This window comes from Stegostoma tigrinum, chromosome 4 (assembly GCF_030684315.1).
Source record: "Stegostoma tigrinum isolate sSteTig4 chromosome 4, sSteTig4.hap1, whole genome shotgun sequence".
Lineage (NCBI taxonomy): Eukaryota > Metazoa > Chordata > Chondrichthyes > Orectolobiformes > Stegostomatidae > Stegostoma > Stegostoma tigrinum.
In genome coordinates this window covers 106,501,922-106,529,131 of record NC_081357.1, presented here as the reverse complement: position 1 = coordinate 106,529,131, position 27,210 = coordinate 106,501,922, and the positions used below count along the sequence as shown (strand labels likewise).

General features: G+C 38.9%; 1 protein-coding gene across 10 annotated transcripts in view; it reads left to right on the top strand.

Moving 5' to 3' along the window:
- dlgap2a (discs, large (Drosophila) homolog-associated protein 2a) overlaps window positions 1-27,210 on the top strand; it is an 894,975-nt gene that overhangs the window by 809,106 nt on the left and 58,659 nt on the right. For all 10 annotated transcript variants that reach the window (XM_048531787.2, XM_048531786.2, XM_059645590.1 and 7 more), the window contains 3 exons: window positions 7,823-8,028; window positions 14,474-14,621; window positions 18,995-19,214. In XM_048531787.2, the coding sequence (XP_048387744.1) occupies window positions 7,823-8,028; window positions 14,474-14,621; window positions 18,995-19,214 (574 nt within the window). The remainder of the gene's footprint in view (window positions 1-7,822; window positions 8,029-14,473; window positions 14,622-18,994; window positions 19,215-27,210) is intronic.

Sequence of the window (27,210 nt, the reverse complement as noted above, 5' to 3'; positions counted from 1 at the left end):
TAGAGGAAGGAAGATTTGTTAAAGCTATCATTAAAGTTGCAATTATCTTGTTGGTGAAATTCAGAAGATAATGTGTGCTATTGTGCTTCAAGCCAACCTTTTCTAAGCTAGTTTATTTACCTCATAAAATTCATAATTAGCTAAAGGTGAATTGCTGAAAATTCACTCAAGACTGCGTATAAATTGTGAAGTAAGCTGGTCTGTGTTCAATCATTTTTCTTTACTCAACATAAATCATCATCATTCAAAGTCTGGCTAGCTTGGTTCTTTGAAATATGATCCAGATTAAAAATTGCATGAAGCCTGTTGTTGCTATTTGTCAGAATGCCCCAGGATACGTGATTCATTGCCCCTCATGATGCATTCCACAATGTCAACGAGTCTGTTCTTCAACTTTAATACCGTTTGGAAGATGTATAGGATTGTCCATCATTGTTTATGTGATTCAGTTTTTCTACTTATTTAAGTTCTATCTCGATGCTTGTGCTTCTCAACAAAAACATTTGTACCTAAATCCTGGCGTAAAGTTCAAATACTTGCAAATACAGCTTTCCATTCTTTAATGTTGATGTCTGCAACTGTTGCTGTAAAAGCTTGAAATTTATAAACAATGGGTGGAATCTCGTTGGAGTCTATGCAATATGGACGATGATGAGGTTAGTGGCAGAAGTGGATGAAATGGGCAGCAAGACCAATTATGCCACCTTTTATGCTTTTGACAAGCACTGTATTGAGCTTCTCTCTCGGTGATGGCAAGCGTCCAAGTAAGGTGCTTGTTAAACACCTTGCTGATGGCCCAACTCACCTCAAGCACGAAGCAATCTCAACTTAACAATCTCGCCAAAACAAGCTAAAAGTTGAGAAATCTCAACATGGATATCAGAGAGGATACTTGACAAATTCAACTTGCTGCTTGCTCTACAAGATCTCCATGTTGGAATAATGCACCAACGTCTCAATGGGCTAAATTGGTACCAGCAACGTCCTCCCTCATATCCAGGGTACTGACATCCAAAATGTGCCAGCCTCCAGGAACCCTCATGGGTCATCCCTGATTGACTTACGAAATACCTCTGCATAATGCTGCACCTCAGGGTGCACTGGCAGCTATCATTACAATGCTGCAGCAAGAACACTGTATTCTCAAGGAAACACACCCAGAGACCTGGATCAGGCTGCATCTCCAGGCTCTTCACTTGCTGTCATGGCACATAAGCACCCTGAGCCTACCTGAATACTAATTGCATCACTGCCTTGCATTGCCATGCCTTGCCTTTTTGCACTTTGCCTCTCAGCCAGAGATACCAGGCTCACATTACTTCTAGCTTGCTTTGCCATTTAGAGCAGTCACAAGGAATGGAAGCTTCTCGTGGTTGTCAGCAGGGTTAGGTCAGATCAAGGGAGATAGCCTTCAGTCAGGGAGACCTGGAACAATAGATTGAGAGCAGTCTTTGATATAAAGGCAGAGACTTTGAAGTGATTACTCAGTCACTCAGGACTGTCAGAGTCAGAATGCTCTCTTGACTCTATGAAAAATCTAAATGTAAGGTGGCCAACAACCTGACTTGACTTTCTTGCCCAATGGTTTCCTCCTGGAATGAGGAGGAGGTAAATATAAAGGGAGATGAAAGTTGGTGTCAAAGCTGTTACTTTTGCTGTAGGTGAGAGGTGTGCTGAGTGAGTGAGTTGACTGTGTAGAGGTCAATGCAGGGTTTGTGGTCTCAGAGGTTGTAGAGGTGTCAGGGTGACAGCGAGTGAGGGAAAATGCTGTGGCAAAGTGAGAAAAGTATAGATGCAATTTTAGTCCCTATGAACTGGGTTGTGACCAATATGCATAATACCCAGAACTGTCATGTTGTCTCAGGTGAAACTTACTGGACAAAGCACCGATTCTCAGATTTTAACTCTATCTACCCTGTCTTTTCCTGTCAATATCTTGAAGAATTTGATCAGATCAGCCCTTAAACTTCTAAATTATGGAGAAAATAGGCCTAATTTGTATAATTTCTTCCCTTACCTTAACCCTTGAACTCCAGGTGTCATTCTTGTAAACTCACATTGTACTCCTTCCACCATCCTCAGCTGTGTTGCCCAGGTCTGCTCACAGTAGTCCAAGTGGGATCTACCCAGGGCTTTGTACAATTGCAGCATAACCTCTGCGTTTTTATACTCTAGTTCTCTAGGTATGAAGGCTGGCATTCCATTAGCTTTCTTAATTATTTTGTGGATCTGTTCCTAGCATTTTAAAAGTCTATACATCTGATTGCCTCTTTTTTTGATATCCAATATATTTAACTTCATACTATCTAAATTGATTGCCAAGATTTGTTTAGATTTACATCAGGGCGTTGACTCTAATTGGTCAAGGCATTTTCCTGTAAAATGAAGGAAACAAAAAGCTGTCACAAATTTTGTTGAATTAAAACAAGCCCAGTTGTCTTTTTCTGCCTGCAAAGGACAGGACATTATCTATTAATATATGTAGCTTCTAATATACACAGTTGCACCAACCATGAGCCAGACTGATATCCCTAAATTGGTTTGCCAGCATAATTCACTTGATAGTTACTCAACACTCTCCTTGCATACCGTATAAATTTTGCTTATTATCCTGATGAATTCTGTTCAAAAAATTTTGCTAAAATGTGTCTTGTATTATTCATTTCGATGAAGCAAAATCACCCTTGAGGAGGAAACAAGTAGATGATGATCTGACCCATTACCATCAATCTAGCGACTGAGAAAAGTTGTTGAATGAATTGGAGAGAGATTTGAGAGGTCCACAATGAACCTCTTACTACCCTCCAAACCAATACTTAGATACAGGGAAGCCTAGACTCCTACTTCATCCACCCTGTGTGAATAATAGTCTAACGAGGTTGACCACTGCATGCATTGTGGGATTCATGCAGAGACAAACCAAGCTTTACCAGTTTAGCTCTATAGGATGTGGGAGAGACCTCTCCCATGAGGCAATAGTTTTGTTGGTTAGGTGCTGTAATGCTAGTCCAGCTTCAGGAGGCAATTAGTTCATGTTGGAGCCCCAATTAATGGAGACAAGCAGCAGTAAATGAAGCTACCCCCTTGTGCTTGTGACAAACTGGACAACTCCACCAGGGCCTGCATTCACAACTCAGAAGTTAATGCAATGGCTAAATCTGGCTCTTAACCAATACCTTGGCTGGAAGATTGCAGTGATACAGCAAGTAAAGCAGTCTATCATATCAAAATAAATTTATGCAAGGATGCAGGTGGGTGCCTGAAGTGCCTGTTTGAAGGAACTCTCTACCTCCATAATTCCAGATAAGTTATGCCAGTGTCAAGTCATGCCACTTTTGCTCTGAAATTTCCCAGTCACCTTTCAAATACTGATGAACCAGATAGTAGAATTTTTCTCATTGTGTAGTGTATCAGGGTAACATCCTACTGAAACATTCCGGCAGAACCACAATGGGGTCTTAGTGAGAGGCTACTGTTAAACAAGTACAACTTGATGCCACTGTTGATGACTTCTTCGATCACTTTATTGATAATTGAGGGTAGACAGTGGGGCATTAATTGCCCTTGTTAGATTTGACCTAGATTTTTGTGTACAGGACTCATGAGGGAAATTTTTGCATCATCAGATAGATGCCAGTGTTATAGTCTGCTGTAATAGATTGTCTGGTGGAACAGCAGTTTCTCGAATCCAAGTCTTCAGTGCCACGGTGGAACAGTGTCAGGGTCATATCCTTTGCAATATCCAATGCACTCAGCCATTTCCAGAACAAATATAAAGGAAGTTTGGAGTTTTTTAGAAGTCAAAGACTACTATCAGTATTTCTGGTAATCTCTTGGAGGAGGCCAAGATGGATCATTCATTCAGTACTTCTAGCTAAAGATTGTCACAAATGCTTTAGTCCTATGTTTTGGGTATCTTTTGATCATTTGAAATAAAATCAGCTTCCTTGCTTTTTAATAGTATCCTGAACACAACTTGTTGACTTTTGTGAAGTACCCAGAATGCAAAATTATTCTGTTGGAGTTTGCCCCTTCGACCATACTAATTAACGTTGATGGGAAATTGATTGTTACTGTAGATGAGCAGAACTTAGAGATCCAGTTAAAACTGGAAACATATTAGCTGCGGTAAAGATTTAGAAATTGTGTTGGTGTGAATTTGTTTGATGTTTCAAATTTTTACTTTTTTTTATATTTGTAATGAAATGAGAACACACCTAATTAAATTCTAATTTCACGTGGGATACACTAGAGGACTATGAACTTCTAAAAAAAGTTCTAAATTCCAAAATGTGTTTTTTCATAAGGCACTGCTACAGGCAAATAAAGTTTACAATGCTGACTGGTGAAGTTCTCAGTAGGGTCTATGCAATGTCACACCTGTTGAATGTCAGGGAAACTTCAGAGACAGAAACACAACAAGAAGAGGTGACAATAAGGTGAATTATTTCCTCCATGGCCCCTCTCAGCAAAAAATCACTTCCTGCAGACATTTTTGTGTTTTATCCCTCTAAGAATAATCATAGAAAGGGATTAGAAATTGACTATTACCATGGTTTGTGTGTAGATTAGATTCCCTACAGTGTGGAAACAGGCCCTTCAGCCCAACAAGTCCACACTGCCCCTTGCAGCATCCCACCCAGACCCATCCCCCTATAATGCACACACCCCTGAACACTATGGGCAATTTAGCATGGCCGATCCACCTAGCCTACACATCTTTGGACTGTGGGATGAAACCGGAACACCCGTAGGAAATCCACACAGACACGGGGAGAATGTGAAAACTCCACACAGACAGTTACCTGAGGCTGGAATCGAACCTGGGTACCTGGTGCTGTGAGGCTGCAGAGCTAACCACTGAGCCACCGTGCCGCCCCTGTACCGGTGAAAGAAGTTGTAGTACTAGAAGAACCTGTGCTGGTGCACTGAGGTTCAGATACATTAGCCTGGCTTTGAGCGCTGTGAAGATAACATTTGAAGAACCATCCACTGGTCACTCCTTTATTGTAAATAAAATATCTCCTGCTCTGAGTGCAGCAAGCAAACCAGCGAGAAAGCCAGCCAAAAGAAACAGGACATGAAGGACTCTCTCGTTTTGAGTGCTACCAACACCCACCATCAAAAGGAAACAGGACGAAAGGATTTCAACTCACCCACACAAGTCCAAGAAACCTGAAAACAACTCTCAATACTGCACTATCATGTTTTATGGCTGATCCAGAGAGACAGACCCATATCTCTTCTAACTTTTCTTCTGGGGTCACACCTTATTCCTAATTTATGTGTACACATCAGTCAAGACAGTGTGGAGCTGGAGGAAACAACAGATCAGGCAGCATCAGAGGAGCAGGAAAGTTGACATTTTGGGTTTACACCCTTCATCAAGACTTTCCTTCTCCTTTGATGCTGCTTGACCTGCTGGGTTCTCTTCAGCTCCACACTGCAGTGACTCTGACTCCAACATCTGCAGTTCTTGCTATCTCCTTGTGTGTGTGCATGTCGTGTTAGTAATCCTTTCACATTTATTAACCAACAAACTCACACTCAAGAAAGCCTTATTAAATTGGCTCCTTTTGAAACACAAGTTCCATTAGGTATGAGAGAAAGACATCCACAAGGGAAGGATCCTTTTAAAATTAACCAGCTGAGGCAGAAGGTGTATAAAGAATTATCTCTCATTGCTCAGGAGTTTAACGATTTAGAGTATCAGTCTCTATCGTAATTAATTTGGGAAATGTCACTTCGGGTTTTGCTGTATCGCAACACCAAACGTACCACAGGAAAAAAAAGGAAAAAGAATAGTGATGTAGAAACATAGAAGATAGGAGTAGGAGGAGGCCATTCAGCCCTTCAATCCTGTTTCACCATTCTTCATGATCATGGCTATTCGTCCAACTGAATCGCCTAATCCTGCTTTCTCCCCATAACCTTTGGTCCCATCCACTCCAAGCACTATATCTAGTCACTTCTTGAATACATTCAATATTTTGGCATTAACTACTTCCTGTGGTAATGAATTCCACAGGGTCACCACTCTTTCAGTAAAGACGTGACTCCTCATCTCTGCCCCAAATCATCTGCCCTGAATCCTCGTACTGTGACCCCTGGTTCTGAACACACCCACCATTGGGAACATCTTCCCTATATCTACTCTGTCTAGTCCTGTTAGACTTGTCAAATTCTATGAGATTCCGCTCCCCCACCCCCCAAATCACCTGAATTCCAGTGAAAACAATCTGAACCTAGTCAATTTCTCCTCATATGTCAGTCCCACCATCTCCAGAATCAGCCTGGTAAATCTTTGCTGCACTCCCTTGAGAGCAAGAGCAAAGTTCTTCAGAAAAGGAGACCAAAACTGTGCACAATATTCCAGTATGGCCTCACCAATACTCTGTACAACTGCAACGACACATCCCTGCTCCTGTACTCAAAACCCCTCGCAATGAAGGCCAACATGCCATTTGCCTTCTTTACCACCTGTTGCACATCATACGTACCTTCAGCAACTGGTGCACAAGGACACCCAGCTCCCACTGCACACTCCCCTTTCCCAATTTACAGCCATTCAAGTAGTAATCTGCCTTCTTGTTTTTGCTTCCGAAGTGAATAACCTCACATTTATCTAAATTATACTGTGTCTGCTATTGATTTGCCCTCTCACCCAACCTGTCAAGATCATGCTGAAGAATCTTTGTATCCTCATCATAGTTCACCCTCCAACCCAACTTGGTATCATCTGCGAACTTGAAGATGTTACATTTTGTTCCTTCATCCAAATCATTAATATATATCGTGAATAGCTGGGGTCTCAGCACTGATTCCTGTGGCACCCCACTAGTTACTGCCTGCAAATTTGAAAAGGGTCCATTAATTCCGATCCTTTGTTTCCCCTCTGCCAACCAGTTTCCTATCCATGTCAATACACTTCCCCCATTCCCATGTGCTTGATCTTGCAAATTAATGTCTTTTGTGGGACTTTGTCAAACACTTTCTGGAAGTCCAAATATACTACATCAGCTAGCTCCCCCTTGTCAACTCTGCTAGTTACATCTTCATAGAATTCTACTAGCTTTGTCAAGCATGATTTCCCCTTCATAAATTCATGCTGACTCTGAGTGGTGGAACAAATTGTGTCCACATGTTGAAATAACCTTGGCTCCCTTACTTTCTAACAGTACTATATTAAAATCCGAAAGATCCAATACAGAGAAGTTACTGAGTATGAAATAAATACTCAGATTCTTATGTAAAAAGTCATTACATTATGGTTATTTCAATTCAGTGACTTGGCTCGTATCCAATTCCAAATACAGTATATACAATGTATTTTTATTCCTTTCTCATGATGATGTATCTGCTATGTTTTCAAATTTGACTGTTGATTCTTCAAATTTCCAATATTCACTGTTCTACTTAAAACAAATATGAATTACTAACTGGTTGTAGGTGACAATTTAGACTTTATGTTTTTCATAGAAATGCTGAGTTTGTTTTTCCTTTTTGTTAAATCTGTCCGTTCATTTTGCTGCAATCCAGAATTTTTTGTATTTTAATTACTCAACATGCCTACTGCCATCCTTAATATGACCACACAGCATGCATGTTCTTCTTCATTTTGCAGCATTAGAAAATGTTTCCATGCTAAGTTTATCAAACCTCTGGTGAAGAGGTAAGGCCTGTCGTATGTGACAAACTGCTCTGTTGGCAATGAGCAAGAAATTGCCAAGTTTAAGGAACTTGGAATTGTGTTGCATTGTCCTGTATCTGGATGAAGATAGAGATCAACTGTTGTTCATACATTGTATTTTAAATGTTCCAGGTCCCCCAGGATGAATGGGGAGGATATCCACTGGGAAGCAAAGATGAGGAGATCCCTTGCCGAAGGATGAGAAGTGGCAGCTACATTAAAGCAATGGGAGATGAAGAAAGTGGTGAATCCGACACGAGCCCAAAAGGTTCACCAAAAGCTGCTAGTCTCCATGAAACACTAATGAAAGCTGCTGGTCAGAAAGTAGATAGTCAGAAGTAAGCACTTCTTTCATTTTAGTTTCCTTTCATTTTCCATTTCTCTTTCTTGTGTATGTATGAATATTGTGAATTGTTAGGGCAGCTCCTGCACATCATTAGGTTGAATATCTGAAGTATCTTAAATGCACACACACACACACACACACACACACACACACACATATAAGGGTGTACAGTAAGGAACAAAAACTTTGATATTTGAATGACGTTATAAAAGTCACAAGTGCATATTCAAAGGATATCATTTTAACTGAAACAGCCTGTTTTGTATGAATTTCAATTGCGATGTTCAGTATTCAGTCCTATACAGTATAGCTCAAGAATTGTGTATTAGCCTTTGAGACAATGCAGTACAAACCCACCAAAATACTCAAACTAAAATAATTCAATTATGAAAATAGATTGCAGAGACTGTTGGCTATTTGGGTATAGAATATATGAGTGACCTGGCTGAAAAGTTAAAAACTGATTAAAGATTTAACAGGGCAGGTGGAGAGAAATTTCATCCAGTAGGGTAGCCCAGAGAAAGCAGACTTAAAATTAGAGCTGGGTGACATTAGATAAATTATTCAGGGTGACATCAGATAAAAATCTGGAAAATTTTCCCCTAAAATATTATTGAGGCTAGGTCGATTGGAAATTTCAAAATTAAGATTCATAAATTTTTGTCGGGAGACAGCATTGTTGGTTATGGAGCTAATTGACTTCAAGAAGGAGATAGATATACTTCTGAGGGCTAAAAGGAGCAAAGATCATGGAGCAAAAGTAGGAACAAGGTACTGAGTATAATGATCAGCTATGATTACATTGAAGCCGAAAGAACTGCAGATATAGTAAATCAGGATCAGAAACAGAAGTTGCTGGAAAAGCTCAGCAGATCTATGAAGAAAAAATCAGAGTTAACTTTTCAGATCAGGTGACCCTTCCTCAGAAGGATCAATATGATTATGATGAATTCTGGAGCAGGCTCGAATGGCTGAAAAGCCTACTCATGTTCCTATTCTCTATGTTTTTATAATACACGTATATGTAGTTAAAATGCAAGTCTACCATGAACTGGTTGAATGCCAGAATAGTCTCAATGGCATGAATCACTTGTTCCTTTTCCTATATTCCTACGGACCTATGTGATAGTGGAATTAGGCAATTTTCTGATTAAAACACTGGGAACTATCACATATTTGTAAGAAGTTGAATGATACAAGGTGTACAGATGGTCCACTCGACATTTTATATGGGCGTTCAGCATGTGGTGCTCCTGTATGATATGGAATACACACTAAGCAGTGGCTGAAAGAAAACAGAGACATCGAGCAATAATGTCAGAAGTGTATTTCTTTTAAATTCAGTGCATACTGAGTTTATGTGTGGGTGAATTAAATGACATAACAGCTGTAGCCAACCACACACTGAAGTAGATCCATTTATATCCAGATAGCCTAATGCCCAACGAGAGCAAAATATCAAATGTGAAAGTGGCTGGTATTTCTATCTAATGCAGAGACAATGAGGACAGAATGCTAATGCTTCAGCACTGCAATTCTGAAGTACGAAAGAAGACAGTGATTGAACTTTTTTTAATTCTCTTTATTTAACAGTTCAGTGAGTTCAATATGGCATATAATTAGTCAGGGAAAAGTAGTGTTCATTTTAATGATGGATTCAATGCAAATCTGTGATAAATACTTTTTATATTTATGTATTATAAATGCACGAACAACTCAAGTACAGAAACTTAAAATAGGTATGATGCATGTCAACATCTGAAAGGAGAAATGTGAGTTGAGGTTTGGCTATCACTCATTATGAAAGTCGGTCTGCTGTGCATTTTGAATTCTGTTTTTATTTCAGATGTGTTTACGTGAAGGCTGCAGTTCTTCTGTAAATGCAACTTAAATATAGAGGTAAAACGTGACCTAACATAAGATGTCCCACTGCAGTTCATTTCAGTCATATTGAGTCTTGAGACTGAATTTACACAAGACATGGTTAAAGTGCTTCAAAGTGTATGTTTGACTGTAAATTCAACCTTAGATGTCTAGGATTCACAGTTCTTTCTTATATGTGCAAGAAGCAAGCACTCTGCTTATGATGGGCTGGTTATCTGACATCAGGAGGTTGTGTAAATGTCATCTATGTATTTTTTTATATAGAAAATATGTGACAGAACTAAGAGAAGGTAAATATTTCAAGGCAACAGCTCACCAGAAAATTCAAGAATGACGAGCCTGGGAACTAGTTACAGCCAGCCATAGACGGAGTACTAATGCCTATTTGGACTTGCTGGCTTAAAATTAGCCCAGATTGCACCTATTTTTGGGTGATACAAAGATTGCTAAAACCGCAAATGGTAGGCAGAAAGTGCATGCACACTCCTGATCAGAAATTGCTAGACCGCAATTTCAGCTAAAGATATGTGTCCTCTTTCCTTGTTGGATGCAGGCATTTGATTCTATATAAGTGCAAGTACAGGGCCTCTTGCCTGACTGAAGGCTTTTCTTTGAATATTTGTCCTGAGGTAGTCATGTCTATGTCAGCTGCACTGAAGGAGATTGCCTGTGGTAGGCTGAACCCAAACAAGAAGGTAAGCTACTTTGCCGAATATTGATCCAGGAAGAATAGGACTCCACACTCCCACCCTCAGCCTTGGCACTTGTTCCCACATTCCCAATGGTCACTGTGACCGAATTCTGCAGTACTCATTGAAGTAGGCTCCATTCTACTAACGCCCAAATCATCAAATTCTTAGAGTGCAGAAAGAGGCCAATCAGTCCATCAAGTCTGCACGAACCCTCCAACGAGCATCTTGCCCAAAGCAAACTCCTTACCCTAGTCTCATAGCCAATCCACCTAAACTGAATATCTTTGTACTGTGGGAAGAAACCAGAGCACCCACAGGAAACCTGTGCAGAAACTGGGGAGAACAGTCGCCTGAGGCTGGAATTGAACCCAGGTTCCTAGCACTGTGAGGTAGCAATGCTAATCACTGAGCCACTGTGCCACCCTAATTCTTAAAGGAACTCTGGCCTCACTATTCAGGTACACATCTCACCAGTAGTATGGCCAGCAGTTAGGCACAGAGATTTTTCTGGGCATTCATTTAAACGCTTGTACCACTAAATAAAATATTTATTTTAAAAAATGGTCTGCCAAGTTACCAACCCCTAAAACTGTGGTATAAATATGTCAGTAATTCACATATTTTTGCACATCAGAGTGCACATGGCATGTGTCCTTCTCTTGTGATCTTGAGGTATTCCCATATATTACTGTAAAGAATATTAAGATAACTTACTCCTCCCCAAAATTTATGATATTGTTTGAAATGTGGTTGAAGCAATTAGACTTTTGCCGGCAGATGCAGTGACCATTGCGACCTCCTTTGGCCCAAAATGGTATTGCAGAATTATGCAGATTTTCTTTTGTAACTGCCCATTTTTAAGGCATGAAGTTCAGAACAGCAGCAGGCCATTCAACCCTTCAAACCTGCCCTGTGATTCAATGAGATCACGGCTCATCTGTATTCAGCTGTCATGTTCCAGCAGTCCTAACAGCCTCAGCTAACAAAAGCCTGACAGCTTCAATTTTAAAGAGGAATAGAAATGCGAACACATTACTTTTTGTACGAGGGACCTCCCCACTTCTGTGAGAAGACCTAATCACAACTGAATGGCCTGGCTCTGATTTTAAGGGCGTAACGCCATACCTGACTCTTGCCGACCAGTGGGAAGAAAGATTTTCTCTATCTATCTAATCACTTTCTTTCAAAATATTAGACGTCTCAGTCAAGTTCCCTTTTTCATGGCTTACTATAAGCTCAAGAAAATATTAGCCTTTTATTCTGTAGATTTCTGCTCCTGCTGTAGCCATTGAAGTTCTTGTAACATTCTGGTGAATTTACTGTGCATGCCAACTTCCAAATCAGTACACCCTTTGCAAGGTGTGATTCACAGCACTTTCTTTCACTATAGCAAATGTCTTTCCTTTTATATTCAAGCCTTCTAGTGAGAAAAGCAAACAGCCCATAACCCTTCTTGACTGCTTCTTGTACTTTGTACATTTCAGAACCGTATACAAATATCAACCTAAATCTCTTTGGTCTTATGATGTTCTTAGCTTTTCGACATGTAATACATACAGCTATCTCCGTATTTGGTCCAAAATGATAACCACACATTTACCTGCCTTGAAAATTATCTGCTGCAATTTCATCTACTTGGAATACTTGGTTAGATACCAGAAAACTGTTGACACTGGAATCCAAGGTAGACAGACATGAGGCTGGAAGAACACAGAACTTTTATCTCCCGTTTTATTCATATAATGGCAAAAGTACGAAGTGCCTCAAGATTGTGAATGATGCCTTAAGGCAGGCCATCAGTAATGTGCACATCAGTAGACTCTAGCCCTTACAGATTATAAAAATAGATCACATGGATCGCACCAAATTATACTTGGCACTCTGGGAAATCCCTCCATTTTGCCAGTATACACAATAGTCTGTGCTTTTGCTGACTGTCCAGAGGTAATGTGTTAAACTGAGATAACACAGTGTGGAGCTGGAGGAACACGGCAGGGCAGGCAGCATCAGCGGAGGAGGAAAACTGACATTCCGGGTCGGAACATTGTGTTATCTCAGATTCCAACGTTGGCAGACCTTACTATCTCTGAAAGTGTTAAATTGATATTCTATTTTGCAAGCAACACAGTTAGCATTGACTTTGCCGGAGCATTACTAATTGCTCTGCGTGACTAGAGCCTCTGAAGAAGCTTGAAAGCAACTCAAAGCATAAAATTTGACAGAAACTAGAAGTGATGTGCCTGTTTGCAGCTTGTAGTTCAATTCAATCCCAGTCTCTTTACAAGTATCAGTCAATGCTTTAACAGTCAAAGCAAAATATGGTGCATACCATTTCTCCCATTATCTTTCTACACTTATAAAACAGCAGTGGAGCAGAAAACAAAAGTGTAAAATAAGAAAAGGCATGTGAAAGAGCTTTTGCAATATAGCCTTTTGGTGGAATTTGTCAGTGAGGTGGCGATGGGTGGGGAGGAAGAATGAGGCATGTACAAATAACTACACAGCCATGAGGCATTTACCAAGTCAACTGGTAGCAAACATCAGGTTCCTTTCTGGATTCATTAAATGTAACTTTGAAAAAGTTTTGGGGCTGTTTTTGGAGGGGCAATGCCAGATACATGATTGCACGGCCGACACTTTGTCCAAATATCCCTTATATCAGCAGTTGGAATCCTAACTACATCATAAGGCCCTGACTTGCACGATCAAGAGTCTGAACTCATGAAGCCGATGTGAGTTTTGGCATATGGGGAAGACATCTTTCAAAAGGATGGCCTCAGGAACACTAGAACAGTTTACCTATCATACTAACAATAGAAGCAAAATATTACACTAATATTATATCAGCTTTTCACTCCGCTAAATGACTCAAAGGCACACCATAGAAGCTGAATCAGAGAATCACTAACACTGGGTCACATATTCGGCTAAGTGACGAAAAGCTTTGTCAAAGAAGTAGGCTTATGAAGTACTTTTTAAAAAGGAAATAGAGGTAGAGAAGAAGGGAGATTTAGGGAGGGATTTAGCACCTAGATAACTAAAATCATGACCCCAATGGCAGTGCAAAGAGACTTGGGGTCATAGCGAACAGCATTGGAGGAACTTAGAAATTTCCAAATGCTCAGAGATTGCGAGAGGTTAGACCATAGGAGAACTTAAGCACAAGTCTGAGAATTGCAAAACTTAGTTATGACTGCAAATTTCAGTGAGTTTTTAGTGGCTCAGCAGTTTAATGGGCATTTAAAGTATGGTGACATACTCAGTTGGATACCATCCCTCCTGAAACAATCTAAAGAAGTTTCCTCTGATATGGCACACTTTTTCAGCCACCTGAACAAGGCTATGCTCCAGCATTATTTGTTTATGCAAACTCAGAATGTGGCTATTCTTCGTATAACATACTTCTGTTGTCAATACATTTCTTTGGCATATGGGGAATACATGTCTAACTTTGTAAATAATGCGATTACATTTATGACAAATATCCAAAAAAAGGAAGTCAGAGTCATTGGTAATGTTTTGAGTTTTATACAGACATTGATGCTTCCAAGCATCATCTGGCAATTTCTAAAGTAATAGGATAAAGGAAGCCAACAGTTTTGATGGTTAAGAAATGCAATTATATGACATTTAAGTCAGTTACAATATGAAGAGAGTAAATGGATCCAGTTGTTTTTATTTGTAAAACTACAGAAACCTGTCAAGTAAAGAAATCTGGCATAGCTTTTACTTTTCCACTTTGAACTGAATTCTGCAAAATACTATTTTCATCCAATCTCATGATTACCATTCTGCATTACAACCATGACTACACTTCGGAAGTATTTTATTGGCTGTAAAATGCTTTCTTTTTCATTGCAGCCAGAACCACCTACAGTCTGCAATTGAAGTGACCATCAACCACAGTCTAGATCCTGCCACCAGTGAGAACTCCCCCAAGTTTCGCTCGAGAAATCAGAGCTATATGAGAGCTGTGAGCACACTGAGCCAAGCTAGCTGCGTCAGTCAGGTGAGACCTACCCCTCAGTAAAATAGTCTTCTCAATGTCAGCGTTTTGATGTGGTCATCATCAAAAACCATTTGCAGCCTTGGTCCATCTCAACCAAAATTTAATAAACAGGGCAGAATTAAAACTGTGAAAACAAAACCTTGAACCATACAACAATGTCTAATTATGTACTGAGAATCATAATTTATTTGCAAAATGAAACTTAGTTTTTTTTTACTCCAAAACACACAAGTGATCCTTTATTTAAATACATGCGAATGCAGATCCAATGATTCGCAATTGTAATGACGAAACATTGCACCAATCCTGCTCAAAGTGCTTGTAGTCACTAAGCAAGTGTCAGGGTGATTTTAGTTTACCCAGATTAGCTGGTTCTATTGGGTTTAATGAAAAGCATGCTTTGACTTTTATAAAGTCAGAAGTCACATTACATCAGGTTACCGTCCAACAGGCCTATTTGAAATCATAAGCTTTCAGATTGCTGCTCCTTGTCTTCAACTGACAAAGGAGAAGTGCTTCAAAAGCCTGTGATTTCAAATAAACCTGTTGGACTACAATCTGGTGTCATATGACTTCTGACTTTGTTCACCCAACTCTAACAGTCTTGTTTTGTTCTAAAAATCAAAACCTTGGCATGATTACGCATTTCATTGACTAAATAGTGAAATCTGAAAATAATCCCTTTTTCTTTGACTGTAAAAGTGAAATTGTTATGTTACCACCAAGAAGAAAATGGTCATCAATAAGCATAAGCAAGAATATTGATTACCTGCTGGATCATTCGTCTTAACATTCATCTAGGAGAGCTGGTATAATTGGAAAGGTTTTAGCCCATTCAATTAAACTGGAGAATAAACCAAGTGGAAATTTCTTAATTACCATGAGAAGCCTAAAATTGAATTTCGGCAAACACTTTCAGTATTGTCATGAAATCTGCAACATTGTCAAAGTTGGGCAATCAAATATTATTCTGATTAACTTTCCATGAAATACAGTGCTGTCTCATGGGAAATATGTCAATCCAAGAAACATAGTTGACCATATACTGTCAAGGCAAATTTCACTCTCTGAGAGCACATTGATGCTGATCAAGAACGAAATCTGTGACAAAACCCCTACACATGAGGAACTATTGATATGACAAGTTATTTCCAATGCAAGCTTAAAGTAAAACTTCAGTATTAGCTAGATGCCCTGCGCTGGTGATAACTGAAGGTAGTAGGATTATTTTACTTATAATGACAGTTCTGAGGAATAAAGGGATCAAAGCAAATGAGATTAAAAGCAGGAACAGAGCACTGAGTTAGATGATCATTCATGATCACACCAAATGCCTGGCCTGTTTTGTGACTCAAATTGGTTTCAGTCATACCAAACTAAGCTTTTCAATCTCAATGAACCACAAACACCGTATCAAATGCTGCAGATAGCACCTTGAAGGACAGTCAAGTCATGAATGGTGTTTTAAAGAGTGAAAAGCAAGCAAACACAGTGATTAATAGAAGACTGTAAACTTTGGGAAGATTGAATCTGGGTAATAATTTAATCCATCACCTTATATTTATGTTTTTGAGTTTGGCTTCAGTTGTAAAGCTGTAATTAATTAATATTATTGAGTATATTTAGGTGTAAAGCATAGTGGGCTTGATGTTTTCTATATGGACCTTCAAAAGATGTATGACAAAGTGCTGTGTAATAGATTTATTAGCAGCAGTGAACGGACAGTGGCTATATAGATACAAACTGATTAAATGACAGAAAACAAGTGATGTGAATGAAAACAGTAAAAGCTGAAAATGTTCATTAGGCCGGGCAGCATCTTTGGAAACAGAAACAGATTATAATTTCAGGTCAGTAACATCTCCACAGATGCTGCCTGACCTGCTGAGTATTTTCCCCTTTACTGTCTTTTTTTGCAGTTTTTCAATATTTGCAGAGTTCTACTTTTTGAAAAGTGTGAATGGTGTTTAGCGAACTGGAGGGAAACATACATCTTTAAAGCCCAGGTGTTGTTATTAGACCCGCTGTTCAATTTGATATGTTTTAGTACAGTTCTAAGAGATAAAGAGATTAAAGGAAATGGGGTTAAAAGTAGGAGCAAGCAATCTTGGATGATCATCCATGATCACACTGAATGACAGAGCAGGGCCCAATGGCCTACTCATGCTCCTGTTTTCTATGTATCCATGTTTAATGATCTGGTCCTTGGGAATACAAGGTTTAATGTCAAAGTTTGTAAATGATACAGAAGTAGGAAATCTAATGAATAATAAAAAGGTTAGCAACACATGGTGAAGATTCAACAAATGGCAGGCATAATTTATCATCGGAAGTTTTGGTTCAAGCTGATTCAATGGTAACATTCAAAATTAATTGGATAAATGTTTGAAGAAAAAAAACTGTACAGGACTAAAGGGAAGGGCAGGGAATTAGGATTGATTAGTTAGATTTACCAAAGAGCCAAATGGCTTTGATCTGTGCTGCATCATTGAATTCTAATCAAATCAATTCCACTAAGTTTAAATGGGACTGTCTTAAATTACTGAAATTACTTTTATTCTCATTAATTGACTTACAGGACAAAACCTCCAAATTTTCATCTTGCTGTTGAATTAGGAACTTAGGCAAAATGCAATAATCTTGAACTTAGCGAAGCTCGTTTGGCTCAATTATGTTTAAAACCATTAACAAACAAAACGAAGTCTGAGCTACTCCCTTTGTTCTGACCAGATATACAACTTTTTTTTAGAGAAACACGTAGAACATTGAATAGGATTTAAAGAAAAGGCTAAATTGTGAAAATCTGAGTAGCAATTCAAAGAATTGAACAGAATGTAATTAAGGGACCAAAGGCATGATCGTTAAATTTGCAAGATACACAAAGAACTAATAAGGGAATTATAGATAAGTTAGGTGTGCGAGCAAATACCTAGTAAATGAAGTGTAATGTGGGAAAATGTGAAATTGTCCACTTAGAACAGAAGGATAATAGAGAAGCATATTATATAAATGGGGAGAGATTCCAGTGCTCTGAGCTGCAGTTGGATCTGGGTGTTCTGGCAGATAAATCACAACTGGTTAGTAAGCAGCTATAGCAAGTAATTAAGAACAATAATAGAATATTATAATTTATTAAGGGAGGTGATGGCCTCATGGCATTACCACAAGACTATTAATCCATTCACGCAGATAATGTTCTGGGGATCTGGATTTGAATCTTACCTTGGCAGATGTTCGAAGTTGAATTCAATAAATACCTTTATTTAGGAATCTAATGATGATTGTCAGGAAAAAAAACCCACCTGATTCAGTAATATCCTTTAGGGAAAGAAGCTGCCATTCTTACCTGGTCTAACTGATATGTGACTCCAGACCCACAGCATTTCAGTTGACACTTAACTGCTCTCTGAGAAATTAGCTGGGTAATAAATGTGACCTGGACAGTGATACCCACATAATATGAATGAGTTTAAAAAGATAATACTTTATTGTGAAGGAAATTGAATGAAACAATACGGAAATCATGCTTCAGTTAAATATGGCATTCATGAGATCATATTTGATATAATGTCAACAGAATTGGTCTCTTTATGTAAATGCATCTGAAAGAGCTCAGACGATTTTCTGCGTGAATAACTGGAATGAATGTTATGTCTCATGAGGAAAGATTGAATGGGCTAGATCTTGATCTGCTTGAGGTTAGAAAAGTAAAGGATGACTTCCATTTCTGATGTTTGCCACTTAGGTGGAAGGAGCAATATCACTGCCACACCATTGTTGCCATTTTAGTCGGCCCCAATACAGCCAGGTATTACATGTAAATAAGTGGAAATACCATCCATTTTCTTTTCTGACTGTGTAGGAAATTCAACAAATTTACAAACTTAGCTGAGAATTTTGGAACTTCTTTGGGGCCACCTTTGCACCCCCGAGTAATATTTGATTACAGGGATTCAAAGATGTCCACTGTTGCTCGGATGTAAATGTGGAAAATGAACTGGATAATGCAATCACATTGTTATTGTAATTACTCACATTCCTTACCTGCATTCGGTATAAATATGGAAAACTATTATTCTGGCAAATTACCTTACATGACCCACAAACCTACTGAAGTTTAAGATCAGGGTAAAAAGTGGCAGAACCATGAGATGTTTTGGTTCTGATTCAAATTAAAACAACATACTCCAAAAGTATTCATTAAAATCCATGTAGTGCCCTGAGGGGACAGCCTGGTTTTCACTGATCCAAGGTAGTTATTTAATTATTTAATAATGGCTAAGGTTGCCACGTTTGTGTGTTTCCTAAGGAAGAGGGAAAATAAAGCGCTTTCAATTGATAATTTGTGTTTCATGATTGATTTTGTTTTTCAGGTTAGTGAAGCTGAGGTGAATGGACAATTTGAATCAGTCTGTGAGTCTGTTTTCGGAGAGATTGAATCACAGGCAGTGGATGCTTTGGATCTTCCTGGCTGCTTTCGCACACGAAGTCACAGTTATCTGCGTGCCATTCAAGCTGGATATTCCCAGGACGATGACTGCATCCCATCAATGTCATCTTCAATTATGGCCTCCTCCATCAGATCCACCACAGGTATTTGAATTGGTCTTTCATTTTGGTAGAACCTGATGTCTTCCCCTTGTTTTAGCAGAGGTCCCTGTCATTTCAGAAGGTTTCTAACAACAAGGCCACATGATCAAGTAAGGTCTAGATATGGTAGGGCCACCTCGAGGCAGAGTACTATGCATGTTCTTCTGGGAAAGGAGCCTCTGTCCTCCCTCCAAGGTATGAGACATCCAAGGAGTAAGGAATGTCTTAGTCCCATAGTTTGTGAACCCCAATTCACAGTTAGGTTTGAATGATTGACAATGGTATTCTACTTTTATCTTCACAAAACCGAATCTCACCTGCTGGATCAGGCTGGTCTTGGGGCCTAGATTGACCCCTCTGCCCAGATTTAGCTAGGGGCAGAATTTTGACTTTTTCATTTAAAGCAACTCCTTTTAAAAACAAACGAAGGAAGGAGATATGTTATCTTGCAGGAAGCAAATGGGGGATTCCCACACTCTATCCCTGCCATCAAAATGACTTCAAGAAGCATTTCTAGTTCCTTTAGCAAAAACAGGCACAATATTGTTCCCCCAGTACCAAAGGAGGCTCATGTTGGCTATCACAACCTTGTGTCTGTGGCCAAGTTCTAAGGCAGGTGCAATGTAACATTGTGTCTATAGAAATGATGTGGACTATTTTCTATGATAGCTATGAGGAAGCTTTACCATGCTTGTTCTTCATTCTTTTCTACATTTTAATAACATGAGAACTAGGAGTGGGAGTAGACAATTTGACCCCACAACCTTGCTCTGCCATATGATGCAATCATGGCTGATCTTAACTTCACTTTCTGCCTCCTCTCCATAACCTTTCAATCCTTTCACTAATTAAAAATCTGTCTCTCCTCCTTAAACTAATTCAATGTCCCAGAATCCTCTGCATTCTGTGGTAGTAAAATCTACAGATTCACGACTTTTGAGAGAAGTAACTTTTCCTGATTTCTGTTTTAAATCTGCAATCTTTTATTCCTAAATCCTGTCCTCCCAATCTAGATTGGTCCACGTGAGGAAAGGCCTACATCTACTTTGTCAAAGCCCTTTAGCACCTTAAATACCTCAATTAGATCTCCTCTTATTCTTTCGAACTCCAGACAGCATAGGCCTAAGCTGCTGAATCTCTCCTAAGACAAGCCCCTCATTTCTGGAATCAATCTAATGGACCTCCCCTGAGCAGTCTTTAATACAATTACATTTCTGTTTAAGTAAGGGGGCCAAAATTGCATGCAATACTCAAGGTGTGGGTCTCTACATTTAACTGACATTTTTGCTAACTTTACAGCAAATTATGCTTCAAGACTTTGTATGTGACAAAAATATATGGAAGTTTCCTTAATGTCTTTGCACTGGGAGGCCTGAACAATATACTTTTCATCACCACACCCAACCCCCCCCAAATGTTTCAGGTTGGTGATTAATGATCAACAGCATGAAAGCTGAAACATTAGCCCCGTTTCCCTCCCTACAGGTAGTTCTCAGCATTTCCAGCATTTTTGGTTTGTATTTAAATAAACCACTATTTCCACTTGAGGTAAAGTGTTGAGCTGGCAACTAAAGCTTTCCTATCTATATGGACCTCTCACCTTTTGCGCTCATAAATACACCCTCTGCCAATTATTAACAATGATTCTATAAACAGATAACTTTATAGTTTGAAGTCTTATGCACTACCTTTTTCATCAGATTTGATTTTCTATTCCTGTACCATAAGTGATCCTCTGCTCCTGACATACAAGTTATTTTCTTCTAAATCCAGCTAAGGAGCAAGCCCAAGGCATCATTCTCACTATTTATATACAGGAATATATTACCACCTCATCTTTATAAAACTGAAGAACAATTGATTGGGAGCTGAAATTTCCTCCAGATTAGCATTGGGAAAACCAGAGATGATATCGTTGGTTAAATTCCGCATCCTCGCTGCAGAAACCACCTCCCTTCCTAGCGACTATTCCATAATTAACCAGACTGTTCTTAGCCTTTGTGTCCCGTTCACCCTAGGATTTGTGACATTTTAGCCTCCAAATAACAAATGGTTTAGATCCATTTCTGTAATCTCACTCCAGTCCCAATTTTGACACATTTGTGGCTGGAACTGCTAATTTAAGTTTTATCTCCTCCAGTTTTGTCTACTCCAGTACTCTGGAGGTCAACCTTCATTCTCTCCAGTGTAAGTTTCAGCTGATTAAATGTTTTACAGACCATATCCTATCTTGCCACTAAGTCCAGCTAAATCTTGCCTCAGCCTAAAATTCTCATTGTTTTTAAATCTGCCACGACCTCAGCTTTTTCCGTCTCATTAACCGTCCCCAAGACTTTCCATTGCTCTGATAATAGTCTGTAATGCCCTGCCCCTCCTACTGCCTTCAACTTAAAGATCCCTTACTCCAGAATTCCCTACCTTAACTATTCTACCTCTTCCCTATCTTTCGTTAGTTAAGACCCTTCTTAAAACAAGCTTTTCACCATAAAATAGGTGACCTATTCAAATTTAACCTTCTTTAACTTCACATTATTTTTATTGATTACACACCTATGCAGTGCACAAATATATTTTTCTTCATGAAAGTTGCTAAGTTAATGCAAATTATAATTTGTAGCTCAATAAATGGAATTACAAGACATCTATAGTATGTACATGCAGACAGCTATCAGTAATGCTGGACAGAATAATGTTGGGGATTAACATTTAACATATATCAGCATATTAAACAATCCTTTTTTAAATGTGAGAAGATGTTTTTAAATGGATTCACCAAGCAGGTGAATCTACTCATTCTAGTGCCTTTGAAATGACCTATAACACACCAGGGTATTCTCCACAGTCTGCAGAAGCAACAGCAGTGTTTCAATGTAAAGTGACAATCTGAATCCTGTACTAAGATAATTAAGTGCATAATCATTTTTAGTAGTTACAATTGAAACTGAAAGTCCCTGTTCATCACAGTCAGGACTCATAGAAGGTAATAAAGTGTGATTAATTAGTACAGATGATCTCATAAGCAACGAAAGATAAGTTCAAGCAACTGAGACCATTTATCTTCCTCACTGGCTCCCAACTGCAATCATCACAATTTTATTTGTTGAAATTTATCCTGATGTACTAATAGTACAAAATCAAAACTCTGCAGGTATTGAAAATGTGAAATAAGGATAGAAAATGATAAAAGCACTGATCAGGACAGGAAGCTTTCTGTTATTTCTTCATTTGGTGCACATTAACAGTATATTTCTAAAAAACAGTCATACTGGACTCGAAATGTTAACTCTGTTCCTCTTTCCACAAACCCTGCCAGACCTGCTGAGTTGCTTCAGCGTTCTCTTGTTTTAGATTTCCAGCATCTGCAGTATTTTACCTTTGCACATATATTTACTCTTCTTTTTCTTAATGTTTTGTTGAGATGAACCCATACGGCTTCAGCAGAGGTATAGGCAGAGTGCTTACCTCTCTGCTATGATGGTTGAATTGCTGTTTGCCAATGTTCCAGAGGTTATTCAACACATAAGAATCCCAATAAAGACTGTTCCACCTGCACTGGTTCAGTAGTCACACTTGATTCACCATGCTCTTGTAGACTTGGACTACAGAAGAAGACTGTCATTGCAGTTGCTTGCAACAAAATGCCAGTCAGCTTTGAGGCACACATTCCTCCGATCATTCCACAATGTGCTCAGAAATTGTGACAGTACATCACACAATTTCTGTTGCTTCAATAATTCTCCTCTTCATCGATGATGCCCACTTGAGGGGATCTTCTAGAGTCCCGAGTCATTTAATGCTATCTCGCTACTTCTGTTCCCTGATTCTACCATCTGCTCTTGCTGCCTTATAAAACACTCGCCTTCAGGTGAAATCCCTAACTTGTCTATTGGAGTACGATTGTATAAGTTGGTGCATGTTCTGCCTAAGGCCTGTAATAGTACATCTTCAGGTGATGAGACTACTCTGAGGTGATGTTTTTGGTGCCAGTAAGCCAACTGCTGGATGTGTGAGAACCTTTGGAGAGAAAAGATTTGATTGAATACTGATAATACCAGACTATTTGAAGTTATCATTTTGAATATGAGCATATTTCACACACTGAAGGATGTCCACATGACTGAGTGTTGTGTGCTGCAGGGCAAATTGATATTTATTTCTGTCACTGGGTTGTTGGAGCACCCTGAATCTCCCATGCCTCATAGCCAGTTACACTGAGACTTTGTTGGTCCCCGGTGCCACTTACACCGCGGCTCTCAATTGAAAGATGCTTGGAGGGCCAACTCCAGTTGGCTATCTCTAGTGGTTTTCAGAGTTCTTTTCTCCTGCAAAGAAGGGAAGAAGATACCCACTAGAGATTGCAATGACATCCCTGATGAATAGGGAGCATTTGTTGAAGGGGATATGAGGAAAAGGGATGGCAGCACATAAATTTGAGGGGAAGTGCTAGGATAGATGGAGTGCTGAGGAAGTGCTTAGAAAGACAGGAATGTTTGGGAATGATATCTAGTTCTGGGCCCTCCCAACCTGCTGCAGCCCTCGCAGAAAGGTATTGGGGAAGTGAAACACAGTCTTTGACCATCTACATTCCATTACAACATTTGCTCAACTACCGAACACTGATTGCTTCAGCTTGCATGTTTAGAGTATCCCTTTTAAAACTGAATTGAGACCTGTTGCAGGAAATCCAGGATCATGGTGGCATGGTTAAAAATGTATTGACAGATACACTTAACATATTTCAAGGCTGTCTGGACATTATCTCCATGCCAACCATGCCCCCGGTACCTCACATTATGTCAGTGCACTAAATTTCCAGCTAACATTTCAGGTAGGTCATTGACCTTTCAGCAGTACTAATAATCACAGCTTGTTGTGTTCATTGCAAACAGCATGATGTAAACAAGTAGCAGCTCATTACTCACAGTCTTCACAGAATACTGTTACAAAATCTGTTTTACAGTGAGATACAGGATTATTCACTCTGTGTGTTATGATCCAGTTATGCCCTTTTTTTAGTCTTGAAATAGTTCCGTATTAAGCAATATGAAAATAGATGTATGCTTTCATTTTTTTTTACCACATCACTGAAGTGGCAAATGTTATTGATGAGGTTGACTGGTGAGCTTTAAGAATAAAATTGAAAAATGTGACAGATCAAAAAATAACAGTCTACTTGATAAAGTCCCTCAATCATTTCTTTAATCTGTTTGTTCGGGGTACCAGTAAATATAAGGAACGCTATTTTGATTTTTAATCGGAAAACCCTCTAATAGTATGTTCCTGAAAGTAAACAGCCTGTCTCTATTTCATGCTTGGTGTTCACTTCATCTTTCTGAATGATTAGCAGAAGCAGTTTCATGTCAAAATAATAAACGTGCTGCTTTATTACATTATGGAACATTATTGACGTAGTCTTGACACTTTTATCCTGCTAAAATTGTCAAAATAAAACAAAAAAAATCAACAGTTACAGCATTATATATCTGTGAGATCATTATGAATAGCTTAGGAAGAAGCAGGGAATTTTAAAAATGTGAACTCAGTTGCGATATGCATCTTTTTGATCATCTAAGCTGGGGTAGAAACAGATACTATTCAACACGATGAGCCATATCTGATCTCCATCATTAATAGGGAAACTATCTTTCCTGTACTTGAAAGAATAAGTTAAGGAATGATCTGAACGCCATTTGTACTAAGTAAGAGGATATATACTATTGCCTTCAAGCTTTAAAGTAACAGGGAAAAGAAAACTCATTCAATTTGTAGTACAATATAATCAAAGTTTTCTTCTGGGACGGATTGCAGATGCGCTAATCAATGCCATTGTTTTCTGCAGATTATAATCGCTGCCTATAATTAATGCAATTAACTCACTTAATGACATGATTAACTTCTGTGAACAGATAATATGGTTTCTGCTCCTGAGAGTTTCACCAGTGTTCAAGTCGTCTTTTGTCATAGTGATAGTGTTCCACTCTCTGAATCAGAATATCCAGGTTCAAGTTCTGAGGGAAGATCATTGGACCTGAAATGTTAACTCTGATTTCTCCTCACAGAAGCTGCCAGACCTGCTGAGCTTTTCCTGCAACTTCTGTTTTTGTTTCAGGTTAAAGTGTCTCCTACTTGAGAGGTATAGCATAACATACCTGAACAGTTTGACTAAACATTTTTACCATGGGGTGGAACTTCCACTCAGTTGCTTGACTTCTTTTTAAGCTGGAATCAACCAAGTCAATGCAAAGCATTGCAGAATCGGAAACACAAATGCATTCAACGCAAATTAAGTCAATGCAAAGCACTGCAGAATCGGAAACACAAATGCATTCAACGCAAATTGAGTTTCTCCAGTCTTTGGTGCTAGTGTATACAATAGTCCCCAAGAAGCCATTCCATAAAACTAGCCACAACGAAAGTTTGCATTAATCACCATTGGGCGTTTCTGTGAATTGGGCAAGCATCTAACGAGGCTCTATTGAGGCTTGTTGTGGGATAGTGGTAATGTCCGTACCTCTGAGCCAGAAGACCTGGGTCCAGGTCTCACTAGAGGTATGTCATAACATGTCTTAGGAAACTCTTAGCATTAGGATGGTTATTTTGGGCACAAGAGCATTAATACTCACATTTTATAGCTTTTGAATTTCTTTCTACTTTACTAAGAAACTGTCTACTTTAGAAATAATAGCTAATAAATGTCGAGTATAGTTTTTCAACGGCATTGCCAGTCTTACAAACACAGCCTGTGGGTTGGAACTGCACTTGAATATTCTTACTCGTTGCAACACACCCATATTCAGCTGTTATTAATTGAACTGGAGCAAATTATCACTCTTAAATTCCTTGAGGAATATTTTTAACGCAAAGTTCATTTTTTAAATGAATAAAGCTCTCTGATGAAGGGTCTAGGCCCGAAACGTCAGCTTTTGTGCTCCTGAGATGCTGCTTGGCCTGCTGTGTTCATCCAGCCTCACATTTTATTATCTTGGAATCTCCAGCATCTGCAGTTCCCATTATCTCTCATTTTTTAAAGAAGTTGATTTAAAAATTCTGCCTAGTATTGCTGGTTGTGTGCATTTTTTTCTCATCGGTGAAATACAAATGAATTTGAGCAAAAACTTGAGAGAAAATAAAGAGCACTTCTTCAAAAATTATGCAAATTTTGACTCACCCTGCACACAGATTGCCAATCGCATTCCTAGCAGAAACTGTTCCCATGTTTCAATTTGCTTGCACCTGCACAAAACAGTCAATAAGACATATACAAAGACAAGGTGTTGTGCCCATATACTGTCAAAATGGGGGTCACAACCCTAGGCTGAAAGAATTATCGTTGAGAATATATACTAATTGGGCCTGTTTGCAGGCCTTTGGAGAGATTCTAAACACTAAGTTTGTTCTTATGGCCACAAGAGATGAAATAACACACTTCAAAACATTTTGCTTTTTCCTTACAAATTTACTAAGGGCATGACAACTGTACAATCAAATGGCCAGCCAGTAGTACGCTCACAAGCAGGTTTTTTTTAATGGGAATGACCATTGGAGGTCAATCTGCTGGAAAAGACAAAGAAATAGTTTAAAAAGTGTGGGAGAATATCTCTCCAGTGTATGTTCCTTTGGAGGCTCACTGAAAATGGTTATCACTTAGGTTCCTGGTTGTAAAATTACTAACCTGGAATGTGACATATTGGGAGGAACTTGAGAATCGGACATTAATATAAAAGAAAATATGGAAATCCATGTAAAAGCAATAAGTCCATTTACAATGAGTAAATCCGTTAAGATTCCTGATTGTATTTAAGATTTCAATTGCTAATGAGGCTGGGACAAAATTATTTTAGGCACTTTCTTTCCGTAAAATATTTTTAAACATGGAGTCAAGTCCAACAAATAGATAAAACCAGTCATTAATTACCTCTGAGAAAAATTCCATGAACTAATACAATTAAATTCAACATTTCTTAACTCACTTTATGTTTAATTTTCATAAAATGCTGAC